This window comes from Clarias gariepinus, chromosome 23 (genome assembly GCF_024256425.1).
Source record: "Clarias gariepinus isolate MV-2021 ecotype Netherlands chromosome 23, CGAR_prim_01v2, whole genome shotgun sequence".
NCBI lineage: Eukaryota > Metazoa > Chordata > Actinopteri > Siluriformes > Clariidae > Clarias > Clarias gariepinus.
Window position 1 is genome coordinate 6,615,749 of NC_071122.1, and position 24,616 is coordinate 6,640,364.

The 24,616-nt window shown below is 37.7% G+C and overlaps 3 protein-coding genes across 3 annotated transcripts; 1 reads left to right on the forward strand and 2 right to left on the reverse strand.

Annotated features, from left to right (window-relative positions):
• Positions 1-1,592: 1,592 nt before the first annotated feature.
• Positions 1,593-8,978, reverse strand: pdrg1 (p53 and DNA-damage regulated 1). Its single transcript, XM_053484206.1, has 5 exons — positions 8,858-8,978; positions 8,705-8,780; positions 3,188-3,262; positions 3,010-3,090; positions 1,593-2,279 (listed from the first exon to the last, which is right to left on the reverse strand). Exons 1-5 carry the CDS (start codon positions 8,933-8,935, stop codon positions 2,197-2,199), a joined length of 393 nt encoding a protein of 130 aa, XP_053340181.1. The 5' UTR covers positions 8,936-8,978; the 3' UTR covers positions 1,593-2,196.
• Positions 8,979-12,512: 3,534 nt separating this feature from the next.
• Positions 12,513-15,636, reverse strand: fam217bb (family with sequence similarity 217 member Bb). The gene is made up of 3 exons (XM_053483448.1): positions 15,594-15,636; positions 13,676-13,722; positions 12,513-13,584 (listed from the first exon to the last, which is right to left on the reverse strand). Exons 2-3 carry the CDS (start codon positions 13,702-13,704, stop codon positions 12,513-12,515), a joined length of 1,101 nt encoding a protein of 366 aa, XP_053339423.1. The 5' UTR covers positions 13,705-13,722; positions 15,594-15,636.
• Positions 15,637-19,421: 3,785 nt separating this feature from the next.
• Positions 19,422-20,674, forward strand: ppp1r3db (protein phosphatase 1, regulatory subunit 3Db). Its single transcript, XM_053483450.1, has one exon. It carries the CDS (start codon positions 19,422-19,424, stop codon positions 20,298-20,300), a length of 879 nt encoding a protein of 292 aa, XP_053339425.1. The 3' UTR covers positions 20,301-20,674.
• Positions 20,675-24,616: the final 3,942 nt, after the last annotated feature.

Sequence of the window (24,616 nt, forward strand, 5' to 3'; positions counted from 1 at the left end):
TCTATGGTGCACTTACAGTATGTGTGAGAACACATGAACAAGTGTTCTTAAAAAAAAATATGTAAAATATTTAAGGTTCCTCTACTGTATGTGCAAGGAAAGCGCCCTAATCAGTGCTTAGGATACCTATATAGGATACGATGTGGTGTGATGGTCTATAGCCTCCCCTTTGACACAAATGGCATTCAGTGTCTTAAAAGCCCCTCTACCAGCAATGAAATTGGATACAGTGACCTATAGTCTCCCCTAAATGCACAAGAATGGTATGCAGTGCCTTACAACCTGCCCTATATGTGACAAAATGAATGACTTTAACTATAAGCTCCTCAATATGCAAAAAATTGCAACATGCAACAAATTAAATCGAAGCATAGTATGGGCTCCACTACAGGTAAAAATTAAGAAGTGCCCGGTGACTTGGCACAGCAAAATGAGATACAGTGCCTTATAGCTTCTTCTATAGGCAAAAAAATGCTTTTAAATGCTCTATAGGCTCCACTAAATGCAAAAGATAAGATTACAGTGCATTATAGCATGGCCAACATGTGTCAAAATAAGATGAACTGCACTATAACCTCCTCTATATTCAACAAAGTGAGATGATCTTCCCACTGTCAGTAAATGAAATGCAATGCCCTATAATCTCAACATGAAACAAAAAATTTCTCCAGCTTTTCAGTCGTCCTATAAAAGAGTAACTGTCACATTTAGAACTTTTAACATGTTTAAGGAGGATTTTTGTTTACCTGAGGTTGTGAAAACATTCGTATAATTGCCTTCTTAATAAAAATTACTCGCTGCCATTCGAAACCTATGATTGTAAAAACCCACAAACAAGCGTTCAAAACCCACATTAACCCCTTTGTACACAGTGCATAAAGACTGCCCACTAGTGACTAAATACACTCTAGTGCACACACTACATATACACCACCACTATTGGATTATTTATTCATAAAAAAAATTCTGTAAAGCTTTATAGCTTTCCGTACACTTATATCATCGAATCACATCATTACATGTACATTAGAAATCACTGCAAATGCATAACTTAATGTAAATGTTAGTGCACTCCCTCTTTTTGTGCCAAAATGTATTTAGTTCCTTTTAAGTCAGCAAAACAAAATAGCCTGTATAATACGTAAAACATGTTGACTTTGCTCATTAACAAATAAAACATTATATATCATGCTGTTAAAGTAAACTAATCAATAACATGGTGGTATGATAAAGTGAACACCTTGCCCTTCATTGTTTTCCTGTAAAACCTGGTGAAGTTTATTTCTCTTATAATCACGGCAACTTTTTATGGATTCATATATATATATATACTTTTTTTTTTTTTTTACTTTTTATGAGTTAAATACATGTTGTAGAACACCTATGACAAAGATTACTACACAAGTTGTAGCAACTATAAACAGCTGTTCCTGAACCAGAATTTCTTTTTTATTCTTGAAGTTACTGCAGGGGGGAAAACACACACACACACACACACACACACACACAACTTGCCAAGTTATTGAGAAACTCCTGAGAAAAAGCCATCTGGCTTGAAGATTTTCCCATAGATGAAAAGTTGTACAAAACACTGACACTGGAGACTCCTTTTATAAATAAAACATCTGTTGACGAGGGGGGAAAACTAAATTCGCAAACAGTCTGACCTTTTACAGAACAGGAGATGGTGTTCATGAATATTGAGACATTAGAATTGTTTTGTCAGAGGCATAAAAATACAAAAAATCTGACGAAACAGAACTAAAAGGAGAAAAACATACCAAAAGGATTTGCAAGAACATCCAAAACAAATAGCAGGATACATTATAAGTATGTCAGACAGATCCATTACAGCAGATGTTTCTATCCTTTTCATCCTCTTTTTATTTGTGTAACAATGAAGGAACATCAGTAAATATCAATGTCTTGTTCAGGTCATCTCTACCTAGTGAGGGTGTGCAAACTACGGCACTCATCTCTGAACCAGAACAAAACAGAATTTAGAGATATGGTGTGAAAAACAGCAGCTTTCAAGTGACACCGTGCAGTGCTTTTTTATTTTTTTTGCATTTCCGTCAGAGTATCACTGCAAGGTGCACAGTGATGCATTCACCTTAATCATCATCATGTTAATATTATTATAATGACCCCATGTCCCACATCTTGCTCACATTTATTAGGTTAAATTAAAACTGATCATCTCTTTAGGACGTTATTAATAGCCTTGAGTTCATCGCCGGTCAGTGGAGACAGGTTGTATCCTCTCAGATCAGGCTTCCCTGCAAAAACAAACCACAAGGTATCATTGCTATTGTTTCTTGAGATGATCATTAACACTGTGGGAAAAGGCACAAAACCTATTTCAGAATTACTCGACCAGAATTTTTGGGACTGCCAAAAAAATGGGATTTGTAAGTCTCGTTTACTTACTTTCTTATTCATTCAGCATTTTATTCATTTATTTATTGATTTATTGATTGAACCTAAATTTTATTGAAACAAAACGGCAACACAAACAATACTAAATCGATTAATTGAATTCGGTTCAGTTTTATTTATATAAAATTTTTATTTGTCACACAACACAGTACGATATGAAGTAAAATGCTTACACGACTGCTGATGACCTTAAATATAGTGCTTTTAACAATCGTACTTGTAATAATTGCAAAACAGCTTTCCAAAAATGAGTTTGAAAATTGTGAGAGAATATGCAGAAATTCAAAATGATAAGGTTGTCCCTGAAAAGTAAGTCGAGGGTGGCACGGAAAACTCTCTGAGATGGCAGTAGAAAGAAACCTTGAAAGGAACCAGACTCATCAGGAAAACCATCCTCATTTGGGTGAAAAAAGATAGCAGGGATTCATGTGCAGTTAATCTGTGTGTCAAGAGGCCTTACGGGTGGCAATAATTCTGGAGTTTATTGTAAATGAAAGGGTATGTTGCTGTGCATCCGTGTGTGCTATATTACTGCACATTCCTTAAACAATTAATGTAAGACCAGATTACCTTGTAAATCATTAAGCCGGTTTACTTTTGCTTTGAGACCTTTCCGGAGGTCGTTTATTTCCTGATCGAGCTGCTCCTGATCTGTTGAGGAAAAAGTTTCAGTAATATTGATGAACATGAGTAAGCATTTAGTAAAACAGAACAAGATGTGATGTAAAAACAGTGAGTTTAGGTCTACCTTTCTGTATCATGGATTTGGTGCTCTCCTTGGGGAATTTAATGAACATGTTCCCAAAGCAAACCTTCACTTTGTCTGTAACAAATATAAACAAGAGTGCTGAAATAGCCCATTTACACATTTTTTAAACACATTTTCAGCGCTGTTGAATTCTTGCTTTTGATTGATCAGAAGGAGTTTTATATATATTTATATCAACTTACAGAAGAGCATGAACAAAAGTGTACAATATTTTTAATGAGGGAATACAAAAGCTTGTCGACTGCAGTTTTTTCTTCAAACTCTGTCAGTGAATTAGTCTCAAATCCACTCATTACACATGCTTACAACGGTCTCAAAACACCACGAGTGCTACTCAGTTAAAAATCATCTGTGTCACAAGCCCTGCGTGCTAGCAGCTGCTCAATCCATCCACACACTGTCAATTTGAGTTTTGAGACTTTTTGGTAGACCTTTTTGAGGAGGTAAAACGTAGCCGTTTCTTTATAATCCTACAGGTGGTGCAATCTGAATTATTTACATAAAAATTTTTATCCTGGGTATTAGGAGTAAATTATTTGCTAAGTTTAGGAATAAAAAATTATGGTGGAGGACAAGGATACATGTTGCTCAGTAACATTTAAGTTAAATGTTAAACTTTTGTATTTAAAGTTAGTTTGTGTTGTTTAAATGCTGCCCATGGTGTTCAAGCAAGAAAACTAATGCTATATATACTGAACAAAAATATAAACGCAACACTTTTGTTTTTGCTCCCATTTTTTATGAAATGAACTCAAAGATCTGAAACATTTTCTACATACACAAAATAACCATATCTTTCAAATATTGTTCACAAATCTGTCAAAATCTGTGATAGTGAGCACTTCTCCTTTGCCGAGATAATCCATCCCACCTCACAGGTGTGCCATATCAAGATGCTGATTAGACAGCATGATTATTGCACAGGTGTGCCTTAGACTGGCCACCTGTAAAAGGCCACTTTAACCTGTAAAAGGTTCAGTTGAATCACACAGCACAATGCCACAGATGCTGCAAGTTTTGAGGGAGCGTGCAATTGGCATGCTGACAGCAAGAATGTCCACCAGAGCTGTTGCTCGTGAATTGAATGTTCATTTCTCTACCATAAGCCGTCTCCAAAGGTGTTTCAGAGGATTTGGCAGTACATCCAACCGGCCTCACAACCGCAGACGACGTGTAACCACACCAGCCCAGGACCTCCACATTCAGCATGTTCACCTCCATAATCGTCTGAGACCAGCCACTCGGACAGCTGCTGAAACAGTCGGAGTGCATAACCAAAGAATTTCTGCACAAACTGTCAGAAACAGTCTCAGGGAAGCTCATCTGCATGCTCGTCGTCCTCATTGGGGTCTCGACTTGATTCCAGTTCTTCATTGTAACGGATTTTGACAGATTTGTAAACAATATTTGAGAGATATGGTTATTTTGTTTATGTAGAAAATGTTTCAGATCTTTGAGTTCCTCTCATTAAAAATGGGAGCAAAAACAAAAGTGTTGCGTTTATATTTTTGTTCAGTATAGAAAAGGCTACTTAAATTTTTGACTTTTTTAAAAAGGTTAAAAAGTATAACAAAATCTGGGAAAAATCTAATATCAAATCTTTATATTTTAAAATAACGATACTCATAGAATAGCAATTTTAATCGAATCGGCACAGAGGTATGTGATTAGGGCTGCAACAACGAATCGATAAAATTTAGTTGAGTGCGAAGCAGAGTGAACACACTCGGTCTGGCGCACTGATGCTAGTAGAGTTCGGCGCCCCCATAGACTGGAGCAAAAAAAAAAATTTTTTTAAACGAGCGGAGGTAGAGGTAAGATACGTGGCGGAGGCTGCTGGGTCTTAGTCTTTACTGGTATAATTAACATTCCTGCACGCATGTACTGTTTAGTACAACACTGTGACCACGTTTGTGTTAAAAACATATAGTGGAACCTCGGATTACGAGTAACGCGGTTTACGAGTGTTCCGCAAGACGAGCAACGAGTTTTAATAATTTTTTACTTGAAAAACGAGCATTGTCTTAGTTTACGAGCACTGGGTATCATGTTTTACGCATGCGCTTCTTGTTTTGACACTGAGCGTTATGTCATCACAAGTGAGCCAACGGTTTTTCTCTCTCTTGCAGGGGAATTGTGAGTAATTGTCTCTCCTGCTGGGTGAATACATATCCAATAAAATGGACAAACTTTTCCTGCTCTCCAGGAAAAATAAGGATTTTTCAAACTCTGCTGCGCTGTGTTTCACGGAAACCTGGCTGAATGAAGCCATTCCGGACAACGCGCTACACCTGCCGGGCTTCCAGCTGTTTAGAGCGGATCGCGACACAGAATCAACGGGGAAATCGCGAGGCGGCGGGACACGCTTTTACATCAATGAACGTTGGTGTACAAATGTGACACCATTGAAGAAGATGTGCTGTCCTGATCTAGAGGCATATTTCATCAACTGCAAGCCTTTCTATTCGCCACGGGAGTAACCTCGTTCATTCTTGTGAGTGTGTACATCCCTCCACAAGCGTGTGTGAACGCAGCATTGCAACAGCTGGCTGCTCACATCACAGACACGGAGCAACAACACCCGGACTCCGTTTTAATTATACTTGGGGATTTTAGCAAAGCAAACCTTAAACGTGAACTGCCTAAATACAAACAGCACATTACATGCCCCACCAGAGACAAAAATACTTTGGATCACTGCTACACCACAATAAAGGATGCATATCGCTCCGTCCCCAGAGCAGCTTTAGGACTTTCTGACCACTGCCTGGTTCATCTTCTCCCGACCTATAGGCAAAAACTTAAATCTGCTAAGCCTGTAGTAAGGACAGTAAAAAGATGGACCAGTGAAGCAGAGCAGGAATTACAGGCCTGTTTTGAGTGCACTGATTGGAGTGTTTCTGAAGCTGCTGCCACCAATCTGGACGAGCTCGCAGATTCTGTAACATCCTACATCAGTTTCTGTGAGGACATGTGCATCCCTACCAGGAGTTTTTTTAACATATAACATTGACAAACCATGGTTTACAGCAAAACTCAGACAGCTTCGTCAGGCCAAAGAGGATGCCTATAGGAGTGGGGACAGGATCTTGTACAAAAAGGCCAGGAACACACTAACAAGGGCGATCAGAGCGGCTAAGAGAAGCTACTCTGAATAACTGGAAAATCAGTTTTCTGTAAACGACCCTTCTTCAGTGTGGAAAGGCCTGAAAACCATCACTAACTACAAGACGCCATTCCCCAACTCTGTAGGGAATCAACAACTGGTTGATGACCTAAATGAGTTCTATTGTAGATTTGAAACACCCAGTCTCACACCACACCCCTGTCCTGACCCTCTTTCTACACCACCATTATCACCTCTAGCAACCACCCTCTCTTCCCCCCCCCTGCACTCCAGGTCTGTGAAAAGGATGTTCGCCAGATCTTTCTAAAACAAAAGAGAAGGAAAGCTCCAGGCCCAGACAGCGTGACACCAGCCTGTCTGAAATCCTGTGCTGACCAGCTGGCTCCCATCTTCACACAGATCTTCAACAGATCACTGGAACAATGTGAAGTGCCTTTGTGCTTTAAACGTTCCACAATCATCCCTATTCCAAAAAAACCTAAAATCACAGGACTTAATGACTACAGACCAGTCGCCCTAACATCTGTGGTCATGAAGTCATTTGAAAGACTGGTGTTGGCCTATCTGAGGGACATCACAGGACCCTTACTGGACCCCCTGCAGTTTGCCTATAGAGCAAACAGGTCTGTTGATGATGCAGTCAACATGGGACTGCACTTCATCCTTCAACATCTGGACAAACCAGGGGCTTATGCAAGGGTCTTGTTTATAGACTTTTCATCAGCTTTTAATACAATCATCCCAGCACTGCTTCAGACCAAATTAAACCAGCTCGCTGTTCCTAGCTCTATCTGTCACTGGATCACCAGCTTTCTGACAGACAGGCAGTAGCTAGTGTCTGGGGGAATTCATGTCCAACAGCCACACCACCAATACTGGAGCCCCTCAGGGATGCGTTCTCTCTCCACTGCTCTTCTCCCTCTACACAAATGACTGCACTTCTACAGACCTCACTGTTAAGCTCCTGAAATTTGCAGATGACACCACAATCATCGGCCTCATTCAGGACGGTGACGAGTCTGCTTACAGAAGTCAGGTCGAGCGGCTGGCTGTCTGGTGTAGTCTCAACAACCTGGAGCTGAACACGCTCAAAACAGTGGAGATGATTGTGGACTTCAGGAGGAACCCACCTGCACTTCCCCCACTCACCATCATGAACAGCACTGTGACAGCAGTGGAGTCATTCCGGTTCCTGGGCACGACCATCTCTCAGGACCTGAAGTGGGACATTCACATTGACTCTATTGTTAAAAAGGCCCACCAGAGGTTGTATTTCCTTCGCCAGCTAAAGAAATTCAACCTGCCACAGGAGCTGCTCACACAGTTCTACTCAGCCGTCAGTGAATCCGTCCTGTGCACTTTAATAACTGTCTGGTTTGGCTCAACTACGAAAACAGACATCAGAAGACTACAAAGGACGGTTCGGACTGCTGAAAGAATTATTGGCACTGCCCTGCCCATGCCACAAGAACTGTATACATCCAGAGTGAGGAAAAGGGCTCGGAATATCACTTTGGACCCCTCACACCCAGGCCACCTTTTATTTGAACTTTTGCCGTCGGGTCGACGCTATAGAGCACCTAACACTAGGACAGTCAGGCACAAAAACAGTTTTTTTCGCCAGGCAATCTCCCTCGTGAACAGTTAAACATCAACTGTCAATAAATATATGTGCAATATTGTGTACAGTACCACAGTGCAATATACTGTATAATACCACAGATTTCAGATATTTATATAACTTATTTTAAAAAGTATCTCACACCCTACTCCATTTGATGTCAAACTTTTTTTTTTTGTTTGTTTGTTTTGTTTGTTTCGTGCTGTTTTGTTTTGTCACTTGTTTTCTGTTCTGGAAGCTCTGTCACTAAAACAAATTCCTTGTATGTGCAAGCGTACTTGGCAATAAAACTCTTTCTGATTCTGATTAAAAAAAAATAATAATTTATCGCAATATATATTGATATTGAATTATTGTCCAGCCCTCGTGCAGCCCTATATGTGATAATATCGTATCGGGAGGTGACTGGTAATTCTTGTCCCTATGTCTTATTTACTGCAACAAAATGACAAGGAACTGTTGAAAGACGTATAAATGAAAACACAAATTTGTTTTACAGCCATTCCACAACATTAAATACAATAAATGTTTTTTCCTGGAACAACACGCCACCTAGTGTTTAATTCTTCACATAGCACACAACCTTACACTATACATTTTTATATTTTTAAACGGAAACCAGAACCTAACAACCTAAAATGCTGAAACTGTTGAAAATTTTGCGTAAGGACAAAGGGTGAAAACAATAAAGACTCCTGTCATGTCCTGACTTCAAAATAAAATATGGTGTTTAAAATTATAAATGTACCCTCATCCTCGCTGCTGGTCTTTAGAGCATTCATCGCTTCTCGGTTTCTGTTTCTTCTCGCATCGAGTTCAACAATCTGCAGTCAAGGGATAATAACTAGTTTAGACTCAAAATTATCTTTAATAATGTAGCATAAATGTCCGTGTCTCAGACCTGCTGTTTATCACTGAGCACATCTTCAGCCGCGACTTCCACCTCCATCAGGAGCTCGAGCGCTCTCTCACACTCCATCCTGCTCCTGTGTGAAGCGTGTGCAGCCGCAAAATAAGTCCCGCTCGTGCAGGGAAACAACGACTTCGTTCAAATGTGTTCCGCCTAACGTGCAGTCTGTTTATTAAATTACAGCTTTAAAAAAAAAAAGCATTGTGTCTCAGACGTCTAGGAACATGGAATAACCTAAATTATAAATAGATTTTTTATTTAGACCATAATGTTTTTGAGCCAGAAAAAACGAATTCATAATAGTAATTCGATTCGTAGGAATGTGTACTGATTCAGCAAGTCTTGTAAATAAACTTTTGTTTTCATGGTGGACATACACTATATGGTGTAAAAACACGAAACCTATTTTTTATAACCTATTCTAAAGGAGTTATAGGTTATAGGTTTATAGGTAAACTGTTTTTGAAACTGTAGATTAAATTTCCTGTTGTTAATTTAAACCTGGCCGCAGTATCAGGATCCGACATTAGAGGGCACTGTTGCTGTGCTATTTTTTTCTGAACTTACACGCAATCCAAACAAGATACCCAGGGACCATAAAAGGTACAGTAGATCTTTTTTTATATAATTAGAAACTAAAAATGCATTCCATATGACTGACATAAATGTCAACTTCTAACAATTTACCTTAATACTTGCTAAGTATATTATAATATCATTTTTGGAATAGAAGAAAGAGGGATATACTATTATTAAATCAACAATTATTAAAAAATATGTTTTTCAATCCAAACTATTAAGTGCAATTTCCCATAATAATAATAATAATAATAATAATAATAATACCTCAACAGAAACAGGAAATGGGCTATCCCAGAATCATAGCTTTCCTTTTGTCATGTTCGAGTTCACATATCAGCCATATTAAATGCAAGAAAGAGAAATAATACCTGCTATAATGTAAGTGTGAACAGCAACTTGTTTTTTTCCACAAAATTAAATGTGGCTATAGATCCAGAAAATTTGGGATACAAAATTGTTTAATAAATAGAAAAACCCTGTCATGGGAAAAAAAATTAACTATAGGCTGAAACAAAAACTCATGTTTCATGGTAATTAATTATATTCTAATGACCTCACAAATATGGATTGTTTTACTATAAAATTTACAACATAATAGCTTACATATTAGTGAATGTTTTTAATGTTCATGAATTGAGGTATTTATTTTCTTTAAAATTTTCATAATAAATATTATGTACATAGAATGATCCAATCAAACCATGACTTTTGATTGTGCAGAACATAGTTGGGAGTGTAAAAATTTCCATTTTTCTATATTACTTAATATATATAGTATGTGAAATATAATCTTTTAATTTAATTTATATCCCTGTTACAATAATACACTTTTCACTAATGCTTGGAAACCTTCAAGGTAGAACGTTTTCATGTCTGAAACCCTGGCCTCCCAGGAACTCCTTTAATGGCCTAAACATATGGAAACGCCTTGGAGCGAAGTCAGACTGTACGGGAGATGTGGCAATAACTCCCAGCTGAGTTCCTGTTATGTGCAAGTGGTGTTGGTAAATGATTGTATGTACTGTACAGTTCTCACAGACAGATGCATCTCTTTCACATATTGCAGACAAGTTATCTGTCAATTTTTTAAGGATTAGGCATTCCACTTGTTGAATGTTCACAGGAACGAGTGCATTTTCATTCATGCACGTACAGTCAAAGAAAATGTTTGCACTATTCAAATGTTTTACTCAGAGGCTCAGAGTCATTATTTTTATGCTGTACTTGAAGTCTTCTTTAAATGTCAATCACTTTTATTACGTCACTCACCAGAAATTTTTTCACAAGTCCTGGTTTGACTCGAATGCCCCTTGTACTTTTTCATGAGGCAATTCCAGCAGATACAAATACTGTTTAATGAAAATTTAATAAAATTACCATAATAAACAATCACATCCAACAATAATAAATTACAAAACTGCATTTGTTCTTGTGCTGAGATGCAAATACAGTGTGCTACAATAAGATAAAGTGACGTTTTGAGTTAATAATGTTTTATCGTAATTCTTGTAGGAAAAAATATCATTCACAATTGTAATACAGAGAGAATTTTAAATAATAAATATTGCTGAATATGAGATGTGCACCTCATTATAATTCCTCCCAGACCTTTTCAAAAATAAGTTACATATAACAAATAATAGAAGATAATATCATATTTAAATAATATTTACAAATGCTAAATTAATATTAAATGTCTTACTAAATTATACACACAATATGCAAAAATATATTTAATGAATTAATTGATTGATTGATTAATTAATTAATTAATTAATAAAGTAGGGTAAACATACATTAATTGTAGGTAAACAGAATAACCACAACATGTCTAAAAAATAATATGCAGTTAATATAAACATTAGCTTTAACTGACAAGCTAAAAACGTAATAATCAGTTGGTGAATATTATGAAAAAATGATTGTAATTTAAATTGTAATATTTGCTAAAAAGAAAAAAAATAATTTATATTAACCTTCTTGACACAATGTGATGTGTATACAGTACATTTGCAGTGTATGAAAAACTATTATTTATTTATTATCTCAAAGAAAATACTTGGCAGTAATCTACAACCATAAAGCAACTTTGTCCCTCTAGGCCAAACCTTTAAAAGTAGATTGAATGTTGATCATTTTAGCAAAGTGAATTTTTTATCATAACTGACATATAGAAAGAAATACAATATTTTAGATTTTTTAATTCTATATTGTAAAAACAAATGTTTCCACTTATGGTTTGTTAATGAGGTTCTTCTTATAGATGGAGGTTTTAAGCTTCTTTAAATGGTTCTCCATCTGTAGTCCAAAAAGGGACCATGGAGGCCAATGGTGATTACCTTTGTATTTATTCCCATCTTTTACGACCGTGGTAAGACCTCTAGTCAACATTCACACACTATGGGCAATTTAAGAACACAAAATAACCTAATCTGCATTTCTTTGGGAGGAAACCAGAGTACCCAGAGAAAACTTACCAAGCATGGGGAGAACATGCAAACTTCATGCTCAGAGACCCGACGCAAGAATAGAGCCCAGACCCTGGAGATGCAAGGCAACAGTGCTAACCAATAAGCCACTGTACCACCTTAAAGGGTCCAAAAAAAAACCTTTTCTAGATTTATTCCCATATTAAACTGGTGGAATTATCAATTTCTAAAACAATATTTCAGCATTAAGTGTGGGCCACGCCTTCTAATGAGCCAGTGTACTGCATGTGGGCCATAAGAGGTCATTTATAACGAATAAATAAAAGATTTTCCATTTTGTAATTTGGTTTACAAAATTCACCATAAATTATTTCTGATTAAGTATTTACATTTAAAAAGCAACCAGATAATGAAGCAGAACCATGGCATTTAAACAACTTCATTTACCTTTGTCTCATGTCATATTGATTAGAGTTGTGACTATAAGTTTAGGTGGGCCACAGAAGATTTTCATATTTCAAATTGGGCCGCAGCCTTTATAAGTTAGGGAATGTCTCATCCAAAACATAATGTTCACTAGAGATGTATTCCTAGAACCTTTTTGAAGCAAAGAACTATGAGAACATTTATGTCATTTACTGCTCTTGAAAAACAAACTCAACATGCTTGTGTTTCACAGCTGTCCTTTCAATGACTTGTTCTTTCTCAGAAATGGTAGAACCTGAAGAATTTGAATCTGTAACAAGGGGAGCTCCTGTTCTTCTCTCAGATTGCATTGTTCCATAACCGTCTTTGCTCTCGTCCTCACAGGAGCGACTCCTTCTCCCTGAGCTCTTTCTCCTCAGAGGATCTACTCCCATTGAAATGTTCATGTAAGGACTGTGTGCTGACGGGTTACGGATGTTCCCGATGGCCTGCATGCGTTTCAGATGGTCCAAAGAAGAATCGCTGAGTGTGTTGAGACGTTGAGGCCGAGTCTCACTACTGCTCCTTCTAGGGAGTCTACTTTTTTCTGTCAACGGGTGCGAGTTGTGAGCGTATGTACATACAGACACAGAGTAACGGTTGCAGGTTTGTGGATGGACGGAAGACAGTAAGGTGAAGGGAAAGGCACGCTGGCACTGCAGGATGCTTTTTGGGGCACTAAGATTGGAATGGGATCTACGCCGTACAATCCATGTGGACTTGCTGCTCTCTTCGTGGAGTGTTAGGATTTGCCGCCATTCTAGCTGCAGAAGTCGGTCCAAGTATCTCTCAAACTGGTTAACAGGTCTAGAGCGTGGGATGTTTTTACCATCAGTGTTTAAGTACATCGCCAAGTCTCGGAGGCTCCAGGAGTTAAAAGGCGGAGGTAGGAAATCAGGGTAGCTGTTACGAGAGGTGTTGCGTGACCTAGATGGAGCATGTGATGGTTGGAAGTCGGAGGACTCAATGACTTCTTCTCGTAGGCAAAGCAGTGGGGGTTCAGCAGTGGAAGCAGGCTGTGGGATCCTCTCGGTGTCTGAAAGGTCACTGCCACTGTCCATGTCCTCATGCGTCATTCGTTCAGTCGACTCGTGTCTAGATGCAGAAACAGATGGCAGAAGAGATGGCACTGTGTCTTTTTCGCTAATCTGCCGTGCATTCAGTCTACAGCGTCTTTCCATGAGGTGGTTAGTTATGGAGGACACCTTGTTCTTTGGATTTTTCAGGATCTCTCTTGGATGACTGAAGGACATAAGATTGCAAAAATATTCAAACACTATGCCACTGGACACAGTAATGAATAAACATTCATTTAACATGATTAAGAGCTCACATAACCACAGCTGTAGATATCGTCCTCATCTCTCTTGCATGTAATCTCTAAAACGGGAAAATTTCATGAATTAACGACTTTGTATAGGAAAGGTAATTTAGATAAGGTCATGCAGGAATGCCAAATAATGAATCTTTCCCTTTTTTTTGCTGTATTTTGTACAATACATTTTTCAGATAAAGGTTTTCTAAAGGTGTTTTTATATTACTGAATATTCAATCATACATTGTGAAGAAGCTTACTTTCTAATATCAATATTATGTATTCCACATACAAACATTTCCTTAGATTATATGTCATATTAATAATTCATATTAAACAAGTAACTGTTTCCTGTGATCTAATCCGTCAATCATGTTATGGTAATGTTTTATTCATCTTTAGTAACATGAGGTGGGATAGCATTCCATTACAGAGGCTGCTTGTACAGTCCAAAATCACCTGTGTTATTAAAATATTAAACATTTTTCCTTTCACCTGTTCACATTCAACATCTTTATTAAAAATAAGTATTTCCAAATATTTTTAATTTACCATATTTATATATTTAAGTCTACATTTTATATATTTTTCCTGTATAGTGGGGCTACTTACATTCAAAGTGTCTTTTACTGAGTCTTTTTGAGGCACATCAGAGTTAGTGTTCCTCCGACTGTAAATAAAACAAAATGCACTGTGATTAAAGGAGTTTGTGCTCTAACAATATATTGCATTCTATTAATATCTATAAATTTCCCTTTAATATAATATTAAATTGGCCTCAGTATTTATTGTCCAGAGTATTTATCACTGTAAGTACCTATCATACTCAGTATTTATTATCTTTGATGTTAATTATCTTGGGCAATTATCATCCTGAGTATTTATTATCTTAAGTAGTTATCAACCTCAATGTTTATCATCCTGAGTTTTTACATCTTGGGTGTTTATTTTTCTGAGTATTAATTGACCTATTCATTATCCTGGGCATTTACTATCCTACAGTATGCATTTAGTGTCATGGGTATTTATTATCCTGAGTAATTATCATTCTACTTTTTTAGTGCCTTGAGTATTTATTGTTCTAACTATTTAGCAGGCTAAATATTTTGTGTCCTGGGTATTTATTATCTTGTGTATTTGTATCCTGAGTATTTATTGTCATGATTGTTTATTGTCCTACTTATTTAGTATCCAAGTATTTATTGTCCTTTCTTTTATGAGTATATATTGTCTTATGTATTTAGCATCTTGAGTATTTATTGTCCTAAGTATTTATCATTCTAAGTATTTAGTATCCTGAGTATTTATCATGCTGAATATTTTTTGTCCTGATTATTTATTCAGTTCAATTCATTTTTATTTGTATAGCGCTTTTAACAATTGTCATTGTCGCAAAGCAGCTTTACACAATCTAAAGAATTATTTAAGTGCGTATGGAATGTGAATTTATCATCCTGAGTATTTATTGTCCTCAGTATTTACTGTTTTACAAAAGTAATGCCCTGAGTATCATTTTGAGTATTTATCATAAGTACTTACTATCTTATGATTTTTTTCCCTCTTAAATATTTATATATGAAGTATTTATTTTCGAGTATTTATGAGTGTTTTCAGCATTTTGTGTCCTGGGTAATTATCATTAGTTTATTTTATTCTGCATATTTGTGGTCCTTTGAAAGTTTGTCATCCTGTCGACCAATCGCCCAAAATTTTGAGTGTTTACTGTGATTTGATCTCTTTTGCACTCATGTCACACTGTCATGTATCAATGGCACTGTAGCATTTTGTTATGCTCCATAGGAAACATTTCGTTCCTTTGTAGGCTATATTAGTTATGGAGAAGAAATTAAAACAGTGGACATGACTAATAATAAACATAACGGATCTGGTTGGACCTGCAGAAACACGAGAAGCAGAAGCGGCTGATGGTTCTTACCCCGAGGCGGACCCCGGCGCTGTCCTCTTTGCTCGGTTAGTGCGTGTCGGGGGATGAGATGTGTCTCTGTGTGGTGTCCTCTCCTGCAGCACGCTCCCCATCACTGATGTCTCTTCAGATGTGTGATCCGGTTCACATCATACAGTAATTACAGACTGATCTGTTGAGCGAGTGCTTAGATACTGTACCGACAGCTGGGGAGATGGAGGTTGGGGGGGAAGCAGGGTATGTTTGTCTACAACTCCCTATAACATTAATCACCATTGCCTCATCACTCTGATGTAGATCGGAGCTTGTTTACCTGCGGTGAATAATTCAGCCCTGATCAGATCGCCTATCCGGTAATGAGACACTCCGGGTCGAGATTGCATATTTTAGCGAGGCCGCTGATCAGATGATGTGGGCGACGTGTTCCAGGACAGATCGCAATCCAGATGTTTCGGATCGTGTGGCGCGCGCTGCATCCTGGTGCGTGTAGTTCACGTCACGTGACCAGTCCCACTATGATATGCAATCTCATATAGATACACTCCTGACTGTCAATAACATTTTTCCGTCACACGGTAGCTCATGGATTATTTATAGCACCGAATGCAGTATGTGTGTGTGTGTGTGTGTGTGTGTCTCTCTCTCTCCTCCAGAGCCTGATTCTAATAATAATCCACACCACTACTGGGTTAGAACTACACCTCCCGGTGGGATCTGCTTCTAAATGTCAGAGGTGGAGGAGTCGACGTGTAGCCGGATCAAAATCCCCGCTGTACGACGTGCAAACACCAGTTTAAACGAGCGTCTTTTACGAGGTGGGTTTTTAGGATCAGTAGCGATCTGCATGCTCATGGTGTGTAGTCAGACAACATGCATGAACGCTTGAGTGTAATGAATGACCTGACAGCTGGACAGAGGGATGCATCTCATACTGCACTGCATAATATCTTGAGTATCACAAATATAGGCAGCTTTCAAGAGATGATATGTGTTGTAGGTAGACATGGAGAAACTACTTCCCCAAACCTTTCTTCTTCTTATCAACATTCATCTGATAGTCTGGTAGATGTTGTTTAATATATGTACAGCAAAATCATTTTTGCTCCTAAAGTGTTTTTGTTGTTGTTGTTGTTGTTGTTGAGTGGATGCAATCAGTTTTTATCTGGGACAGGAAATTAATTTAGTCTTTCACCACAGAAATCACCCAAAATGCACTGAATAACTCAGTGGAAAATGAAAAATAAAAAGACAACATATGTTACCAAACGTATTTGCTTGCCTTCCTTTACATGCATATAAGGGTTTAATATGGGGTTGATGTACCCTTTGCAGCTATAACAGCTTCAACTCTTCTAGAAAGGCTTTCCACATGGTTTAGAAGTGTGTTTAAGAAGCACATTTGTGAGGTCAGGAACTGATGTTGGACAAGAAGCCCTGGCTCGCAATCTCTGCTCGAATTTATCCCAAAGGTGTTCTATTGGGTTGCCGTACAGGCAGGCGCGGAGGCAGGGGGGGGCCGGGGGGGGCCGTGGCCCCCCCCCGCCGAACCCCGGCCACCCTATTGGCCCCCCCTGGTCTGACCACAGCCATCCATGCAACCACCCGCGCGACGCGGAACCTTTTTTGTACTGCCACAGCAATGCCGGACACTTTTGTGTGCGCACATCCTGGTACCGCCAGTGGAGTTGAGTTCTTTTACTGTCATTGAGTGGAGCCCGGTGGAGCGGATATATTTCTATGAGTGAAGTGGAGTGGAGTGGAGTGGAGCGGAGCGGAGAGGAGTCCAGTACCACTGGCGGGAATTTGAAAATGTTGAAATAGTTTTGGTAACATGATAATTGACTAGCATATCTATTGGTGATAGATAACTCCTGCAAATAAGTTAAATCAAACAATATGTGTTAGTTTGTTAAAAGAATGTTATAGTTTGTTAACTTGGGCTGTCAATTTTATTGTTTGCTTTTGTTAATTTTGCAAGTACTAGCTGTAATGATGGTGATGTGCACTGTATCATATCAGAGCAGCAGACATGAAGAGAAAGGCATCAGACATAATTAATTTTTTTTAAATAAAAAAGTTACACTCAAGTATTTCACTTTCGTAAGTACGCTTTATATGTAAATATGTTTACATATTGTAAATACGTTTTTTATGCATTTTGTAGAGTAGTTTGTAATTGTAACTGACTTGATTTGACTCTCACCTGACTTGGAGACTTTTTTTTATAACTAAAATAAAACAACTAATGGTTATAATAAAACAACTGTTTCCTGTATGTTCTTTCTTAAGGAGGTGTGTGGTTTACAGCAGGTGACCTAAATATAGTTCTAATTTATGCCACCCCCAAAATGATCACATAATCATCCTGGCCACCCCACAGAAAATTTCCTGGCTCCGCCACTGCGTACAGGCCGGGCAGTCAAGTTCTTCCACACCGAACTCGCTCATCCATGTTTTAATGGATCTTGCTTTGTGCACTGGTGCGCAGTCACACAGTAACAACTTGGTGGTTGTGGGGTTAAAACCTGGGATCTTCCAAACCGTAGTCCATTGCGTCTTAACCACTGAGCTACCCCTGGCCCCTGGCTACCTTTAATGACACCTGGAAACAGGTGTGGGGGTTCTTTTTTTCAAGAGTTGGGCTCAGCTCCTTACTTCCAGTGAAAGGAACTCTTAATGCTGTAGCATACCAAGACATTTTGGACAATTTCATGCTCCCAGCTTTGTGAGTACTGTTTAGGGATGGCCGCTTCCTTTTCCAACTTGACTGCACACCATTGCACAAAGCAAAGTCCATAAAGGCATGGATGAGCGTGTTTGGTGTAGAAGAACTTGACTGGTACCTGATAGAAGGGTGGGCCAACCTCATATTAAACCCTATGGATTAAGAATTGGATGTTACTCAAGTTCATATGCATGTGAAGGCAAGCAAGCGAATACCATTGGCAATATAGTGTTTGTTCATACTTACACTGAAAATCAATTAAGAGTATAAAAATGTATTTTATAAAGTTTGAAACAAATTTAAGGCATTATAATTTCTACAAAGCACCATGTATTCGTTCATCTTCAGTGCAACCACATCAACCACATGAACTGCTCATGGTCACCAGGGACTCAGAGACAACAAAAAAACTTTGTATTTATAGTTTATATTAATTTAAACTTTCCATACATCCGAATATGCCAGGGACTGATTTATGGTCCTACTATCTGATTGCCATCAATCGATTTCTATCATACATATGTTTTGGGTATGTTGGTGGAAACCAGAGAACCAGTTAAACACAGTGGAGATATGAGGCACTGACACTAAAAGAATGTGCTGCAAAATTGTCTACAAAAACCTCATTCAAGGTGTCTAACAAACAAAAAGAGGTGGTGGTGCCAATACTTTTATGATCTGCTCATTATATTTTTTGGAGTTGGGTAGCTGGTGTAAAATTAATAACCATTTCATAATACCAAGTAAAACATTTTCAATCATGTTAAAGAGAGTTTCAAAGCATTTGCAAGAGCATAACTGACAGCATCATGATTTTTTTTTAAATCTGGTTGCTTCTGCCAGATTGTTAAGACTGAAATGGTTAGACAGTTTTGTTATGAAACCTTAAAGAAAACTATTCTCATGTTTTAATTATAGGGTTGTCTGTATTTTTTTTTTCAAACTAATATTTTGAAGGAAATCTGCTAAATATTTTCTGTTTCATTAATTGATTGCAGTGATAATCTAAAGAGGTCCACCCAGGTTGGAGAAAATCAATAATAAACTATAAATCATTTTACTCCAATGATGTCTGTTACATTATGTCTTTATTATATCTTAAAGCTGCAGCAAAGATGTCAGTGTCCAGCAGTAACTTGTTTCCTGGAGAATCAGAAGCACGACCTGCGAGGACCATCCGCCTGCGTGACATCTACAATCCTCAGCCTCCACCTCAAAAGAAACCGGTGCCAATAAGACCCCCGAGTCCTCGTCCCCATCCTCATCCACAGCCATCAGTTTCAGCAGAGGGTGTCTCCCACCGGAGTTTCTCCTGCGATCCTGAGCTGAGTACCATTATGAGAAAAAGAGCTCGTTCTCTCCCTTCCTCAGAAGAGACGATGACTCGCAGGTGCTCGCAAGTCCGGTTCATTGATTGTTTGGGCCTTGAGTTGGAACATGTCAAGTTTTTCAGGGTCGGGGAAGACCCCAAAGTTCCGGATCATGTTATAAACAGGTTACTTGCCAGCTCTGAGCTTGCATTCGGGAAGCATTTAGAGCTCTCGCTGCCCTTTTTTCAGCCATTTTTTCCTGAGGACATCAGCAGTGAACCTGATTTCCTGGAGCGTCTGTGTCATCGGCGTGTTTGCCTCGAGCAAGTCCACTGCTCTGAACTGGGCATCACTGGAACAGCGCAAGTTCTTAACCTGGCATTTGAGAAACAAGTCAGTGTCCGGTACTCATTCACAGACTGGAAAAGCAGCGCTGAGTGTAAAGCATGCTGGGTTTCTACAGTGCACAGAGATCACGTGCAATCAGACGTGTTTCGCTTCCGCTTACCTGTGCCACCGTTCATCCTGAAACCCGGAGCCAGTCTGGAGTTTGCCATCTGTTACCGTGTCCTTGGGACCGAACACTGGGACAACAATGATGGACGTAACTACAAACTTGCCTGCCAGACTTATAAGCTGATCGTCCCTAAGGAGTGTGAAGACAGCATGGTGCACTTCACCTAAAGTCATTCTCAGACTGCATAGTTTTACATCGTTAGATATTGAATAGATATTCAACCTCATTGTTTCAGCCCATTTCTGTTTACTGTGTGCTGCTGTTCTAACGGAGTGATTGCCATTTCCACTTTTTTTAATAACTGCAGCTGTTGTGTACATGCATTGGTTATCATTTCCTCTCTGTGACTTCACTCAGGAAGAATTCGAGTTAGCTCAGCTTGCAAGCACGCTTCAGGAATTTAATCACCAGTTTCTCAATGGTGTGTTGATGTTGACCCAGCTTCAGGACCTAGAGGACTGCTATGAAAAATCAAATGTACTTCTGAGTAGCCAAAGGTTTTTTTTATGTACTGCAGGAAGTTTTTTAAATTAAAATATAGTATGTGTACTTCCAATATAATTTGTTGTTGTAGCTGATATATTATAGGGTAAATCCCTAATGGGAAATGGTAAGTCAAAAAATTAGGGAGGAATAAAAAAAAGATACAAAAAAAAAGTACGTAAAACCATACTAGGGGGAGGTAAGGGTCCATCCACATGCCCTAAGTGACAAATACTTTTCACCCTAGAGAGATCTCTGTCGTTTCAATGGATCTTTCCTGCGGGGTCGGGTTGCCAGCTTGACTCCCGGTTGTATCCACGCAGTTCAGGGTAATAGACCTCGGCAACAGTGGCCAAACTTGGGCCCTTCTGATCAGCAGTCCAGCCCTTTAACCTCTGCCCCACAGTATAGAGAGGGTGCCTATAAAAATAGCACCAAACTGAACCCTTTTTAGATACCTTAACTACTGAAAGGTTATACACTGTGGACTTAAATTTACCCATAATGCTTTTGTTTATAAAATATAATATATAATATAACCATTATGAACCTCTGTATTGATGTCTTTCCACCACAAGGTGGCGCTGCTGTGTATGTTGAGAACACAGTCATGTAAATGATTCACATCCATTTCAGCTTGTTCCTCAGGTAAAATCTTAATAAAAGGTTTACAAAAAACATAGAATGTTGTCGAATGTTCATCTATGTAAATCTCATTTAGAAGCCCAGAACTGTTAAACATTTAAAAAAAAAACTTAAAATTATATTTTTACATCTATATTGTTGTCCAACTTTATAGCATAAACTTTGTTGCATCAGTAATAATTCATTGTTTGACATCAGATTCTGTCTGAAGTAAGTATACTTTGATCTTTTTTACAAAGTAACCTTTCTGTAGTTTTTCCTAGATTCTTCAGCTGACATTTTCTAAGTAAATATATTTTATCAATTAATTAAAAAAGGAACTAATCTCAACAACAACCTGCAGCTTATGCATATTCTTAACAAAAAAGTTTCCATTAGTTGTTAAAATGTAGAAATTGTTTTCTACAGAGCCATAGTACATTCAGAAAGCTAAAACTGCTAACCAGCCCAGTAATCCACAAAGAATCTTTTATCTTTTAAGAATTTATCAAGAACCTGTTAAAAATTAAATTAATTTTGGAATTTACTTGGAACATTTGGGTATTAGTTCTTTCAAAATTTATTCATCTCTAAAGAGAACTATAATTTTAGAAAGATAAAGCAAATATCCATGTATAGCATAACCTCCATAAGTTCTCCTGGTGTTGTATATACAGTTTCTTGTTTTTAATCTTCTAAATTAATTTTATGGAGTGTTTGTTTGTTTGTTTGTTTGTTTGTTTGTTTGTTTGTTTGTTTGTTTGTTTGTTTGTTTGTTTGAATTTCACAACTACATGCAACCACAATCATGTGGAAGCCTGCTGACTTGACAGTTGACGAGAAGCCGTTTATCGATGACTTCCATGGTAAGGGTAAGGGTAATGTTTACATGTCACATACATGTTGCACTTTGACCTTGCACATTGTTCTGCTCATATCTGTACATTGCTCATTTTTCACACAAATAAAAACTAACTGCAATCAGCTTTCATTTATCCTATATAACTTATATACTTAACACCTTATACACTTCAATTCTATTTTATTAGCAATATAAATATTGTAAATTTTCCATATTTGTATAATTTTCTTTTATTTCATAATATTTTTTATTCTTATTTCTTAAATTAAGTTTTTTTTTTTATAAATTGTACTTGCTAATGCAATTTATTCTCACAAAGAAATTCTTCTTTTTATGTCTTGGCCGTCATATACGCATTTCACTGCATATCATACTGTGTAAGGCTGTGTATAGGATTTTTTTTATTATTATTATTCCTGAAAGGGTTGGCTGTTCAGGCTGCATCAAAGCACATTCATGGAAAGTTGACTGGAATGAAAAAGTATGGTAGGAAAATCTGCACAAGCAACAGGGATGACTGCAGCCAAGGTTGTCAAGAAATGCTAATTAAAGAACTTGTGAGAGCTTCACAAGGAGTGGAGTGAGCCTGGAGTCAGTGCGTCAAGAAACGTTTTTGTTAGGAACTGGGCTACGACTGTGGCATTCCTAGCATCAAGCCCCAACCAGAGACAACATCAAGGGGCTTTCCTGGGAGAAAAATAAATAGATAATTGCTGGTGAAAATGAAAAAGTGGACTTTGGATATTTTCTACATATTTGGATTCCACTGAGCCAGATTTTCTTATATTTTTGAAGGACGTTTTTGTTTCTCATTTTTAGTCAAGTCCCTGTACCTGAGCAGATCCAGAGGAAATTTTTTTTGTTTGTTATGAATAATTTAAGAATTAAAAAAAGAAAAAAACTAACGTAAGGCATAAACCAGTGCAGTTGATGACAGATGCTCAGGCTAGTAATTAGTATGCTGGTGACAAGGAATTCTGAGTGGTTGGAACAGATGAGAGGGGAAACAAGGTTGCTGCTGAGGTTTTCATATAAAAATAATTTAATTGTATTAGGCATATAAAAAGTTTTCAATTTTATTAGGCACCCTACATCTTGTCACAGTAAAATACACCTTTAATTTCTTCCATTTATAATTTTAAATCATTTAATTTAATTTACTATGAGAAATGGGGTTGACGCAATACATTTGCACAGTACTGTTCATCACACCACCCCATGGTCGACTTGTTACCTATAATAGCACAACCACAAGGGTCTAATTCCTTACATAATCCCTATCCGGGTATAATTCAAATAAACAAGATGTGTTAAGGGGGAAATACCCATGATACAGGAAGTAGACACTGCAGCTGTATAATATAATAATAATATATTTATAATCCTTATTATAATGTCACTAAACAAGATGTTCTTCTCTGTTCTTCCTTTTTGTTCATGTCACATTTATATGAATTAAAAAAATGATTTGTAGAGATATATAACTATTATTTTAGCTATAATTTAATAGCAGCAGCCTGAAAAGATTTTTTTTTAATTACATCAAAAATAAACACAGTTTTTTTTTCCTTTTATTAAATATTCACATTGATCTGATTAACCTGCAGTGTATAGACATAATAGGATAATTAATTTAGCATGGCCTATATAGCATTTTAACCTTTTGCTAATTGAATCTTTCTTATGCCTGTGATACAGACATTATGGCCCAGAGTACACTGACATTAGATTGTTACAGTCTGACCTCCATTTGACCGCCTGCAATTTCTGCTCCACTGTCAAGCAGTGACTCAATTTTCTTTCTCGAGTGAATCATGAGTCTTGATGTTGATGGTGTTTCCCCAATCAAACTTGTGCTTTTAATCCTGTTGACCTGACCTGGAGCTAAAATCTTTCCTCTGTTATCCAGGTGAGCTCAGCAGGATTAAAAATATCCCTTGCACTTGGTCACATGTTAAGAGAGTAAGAGTGAAGACCACAGTGTCGGATTTACAGCATTTTCATCCCCAACAAACCGTCCAGTGAGTCAATGCCCTGTGTGTGGGCATGGAGTTATCTTAGAAGAAAGCATCAGGAGATGAAGACAGATTTCAGGATTGGACAAACGTAAAACCAAACCATGCCAGAAAAATAAATACTTAATATCCCCTGAGCATAACAGAAATTCTTTTCTTACTTCTCATCCATCTGTGCACCAAAGGGAGAGTTTCTATTAATTATGGCATGATATATTTTGTCATGCGGCATATACAGTACTTACAACACTTTTATGGGCTTGATAGGCTCAGGGGGAAAAATCATGCACCATTTACAGAAGACAAATTATATTAGTAAGTGGACTTGTTTTAATTAATATACATTTTATGGAATGTGATTTATTATGACATTAGTATCTTTAACAAATATGAGATTTTTATTTGACATCCACCAGTGTTCAATACATTAAATTAATTTGGGCAACCCTAGCCAATCTGCTCCTAGTTTTTTCCAAACATCTGTGTAATGTCTCATTAA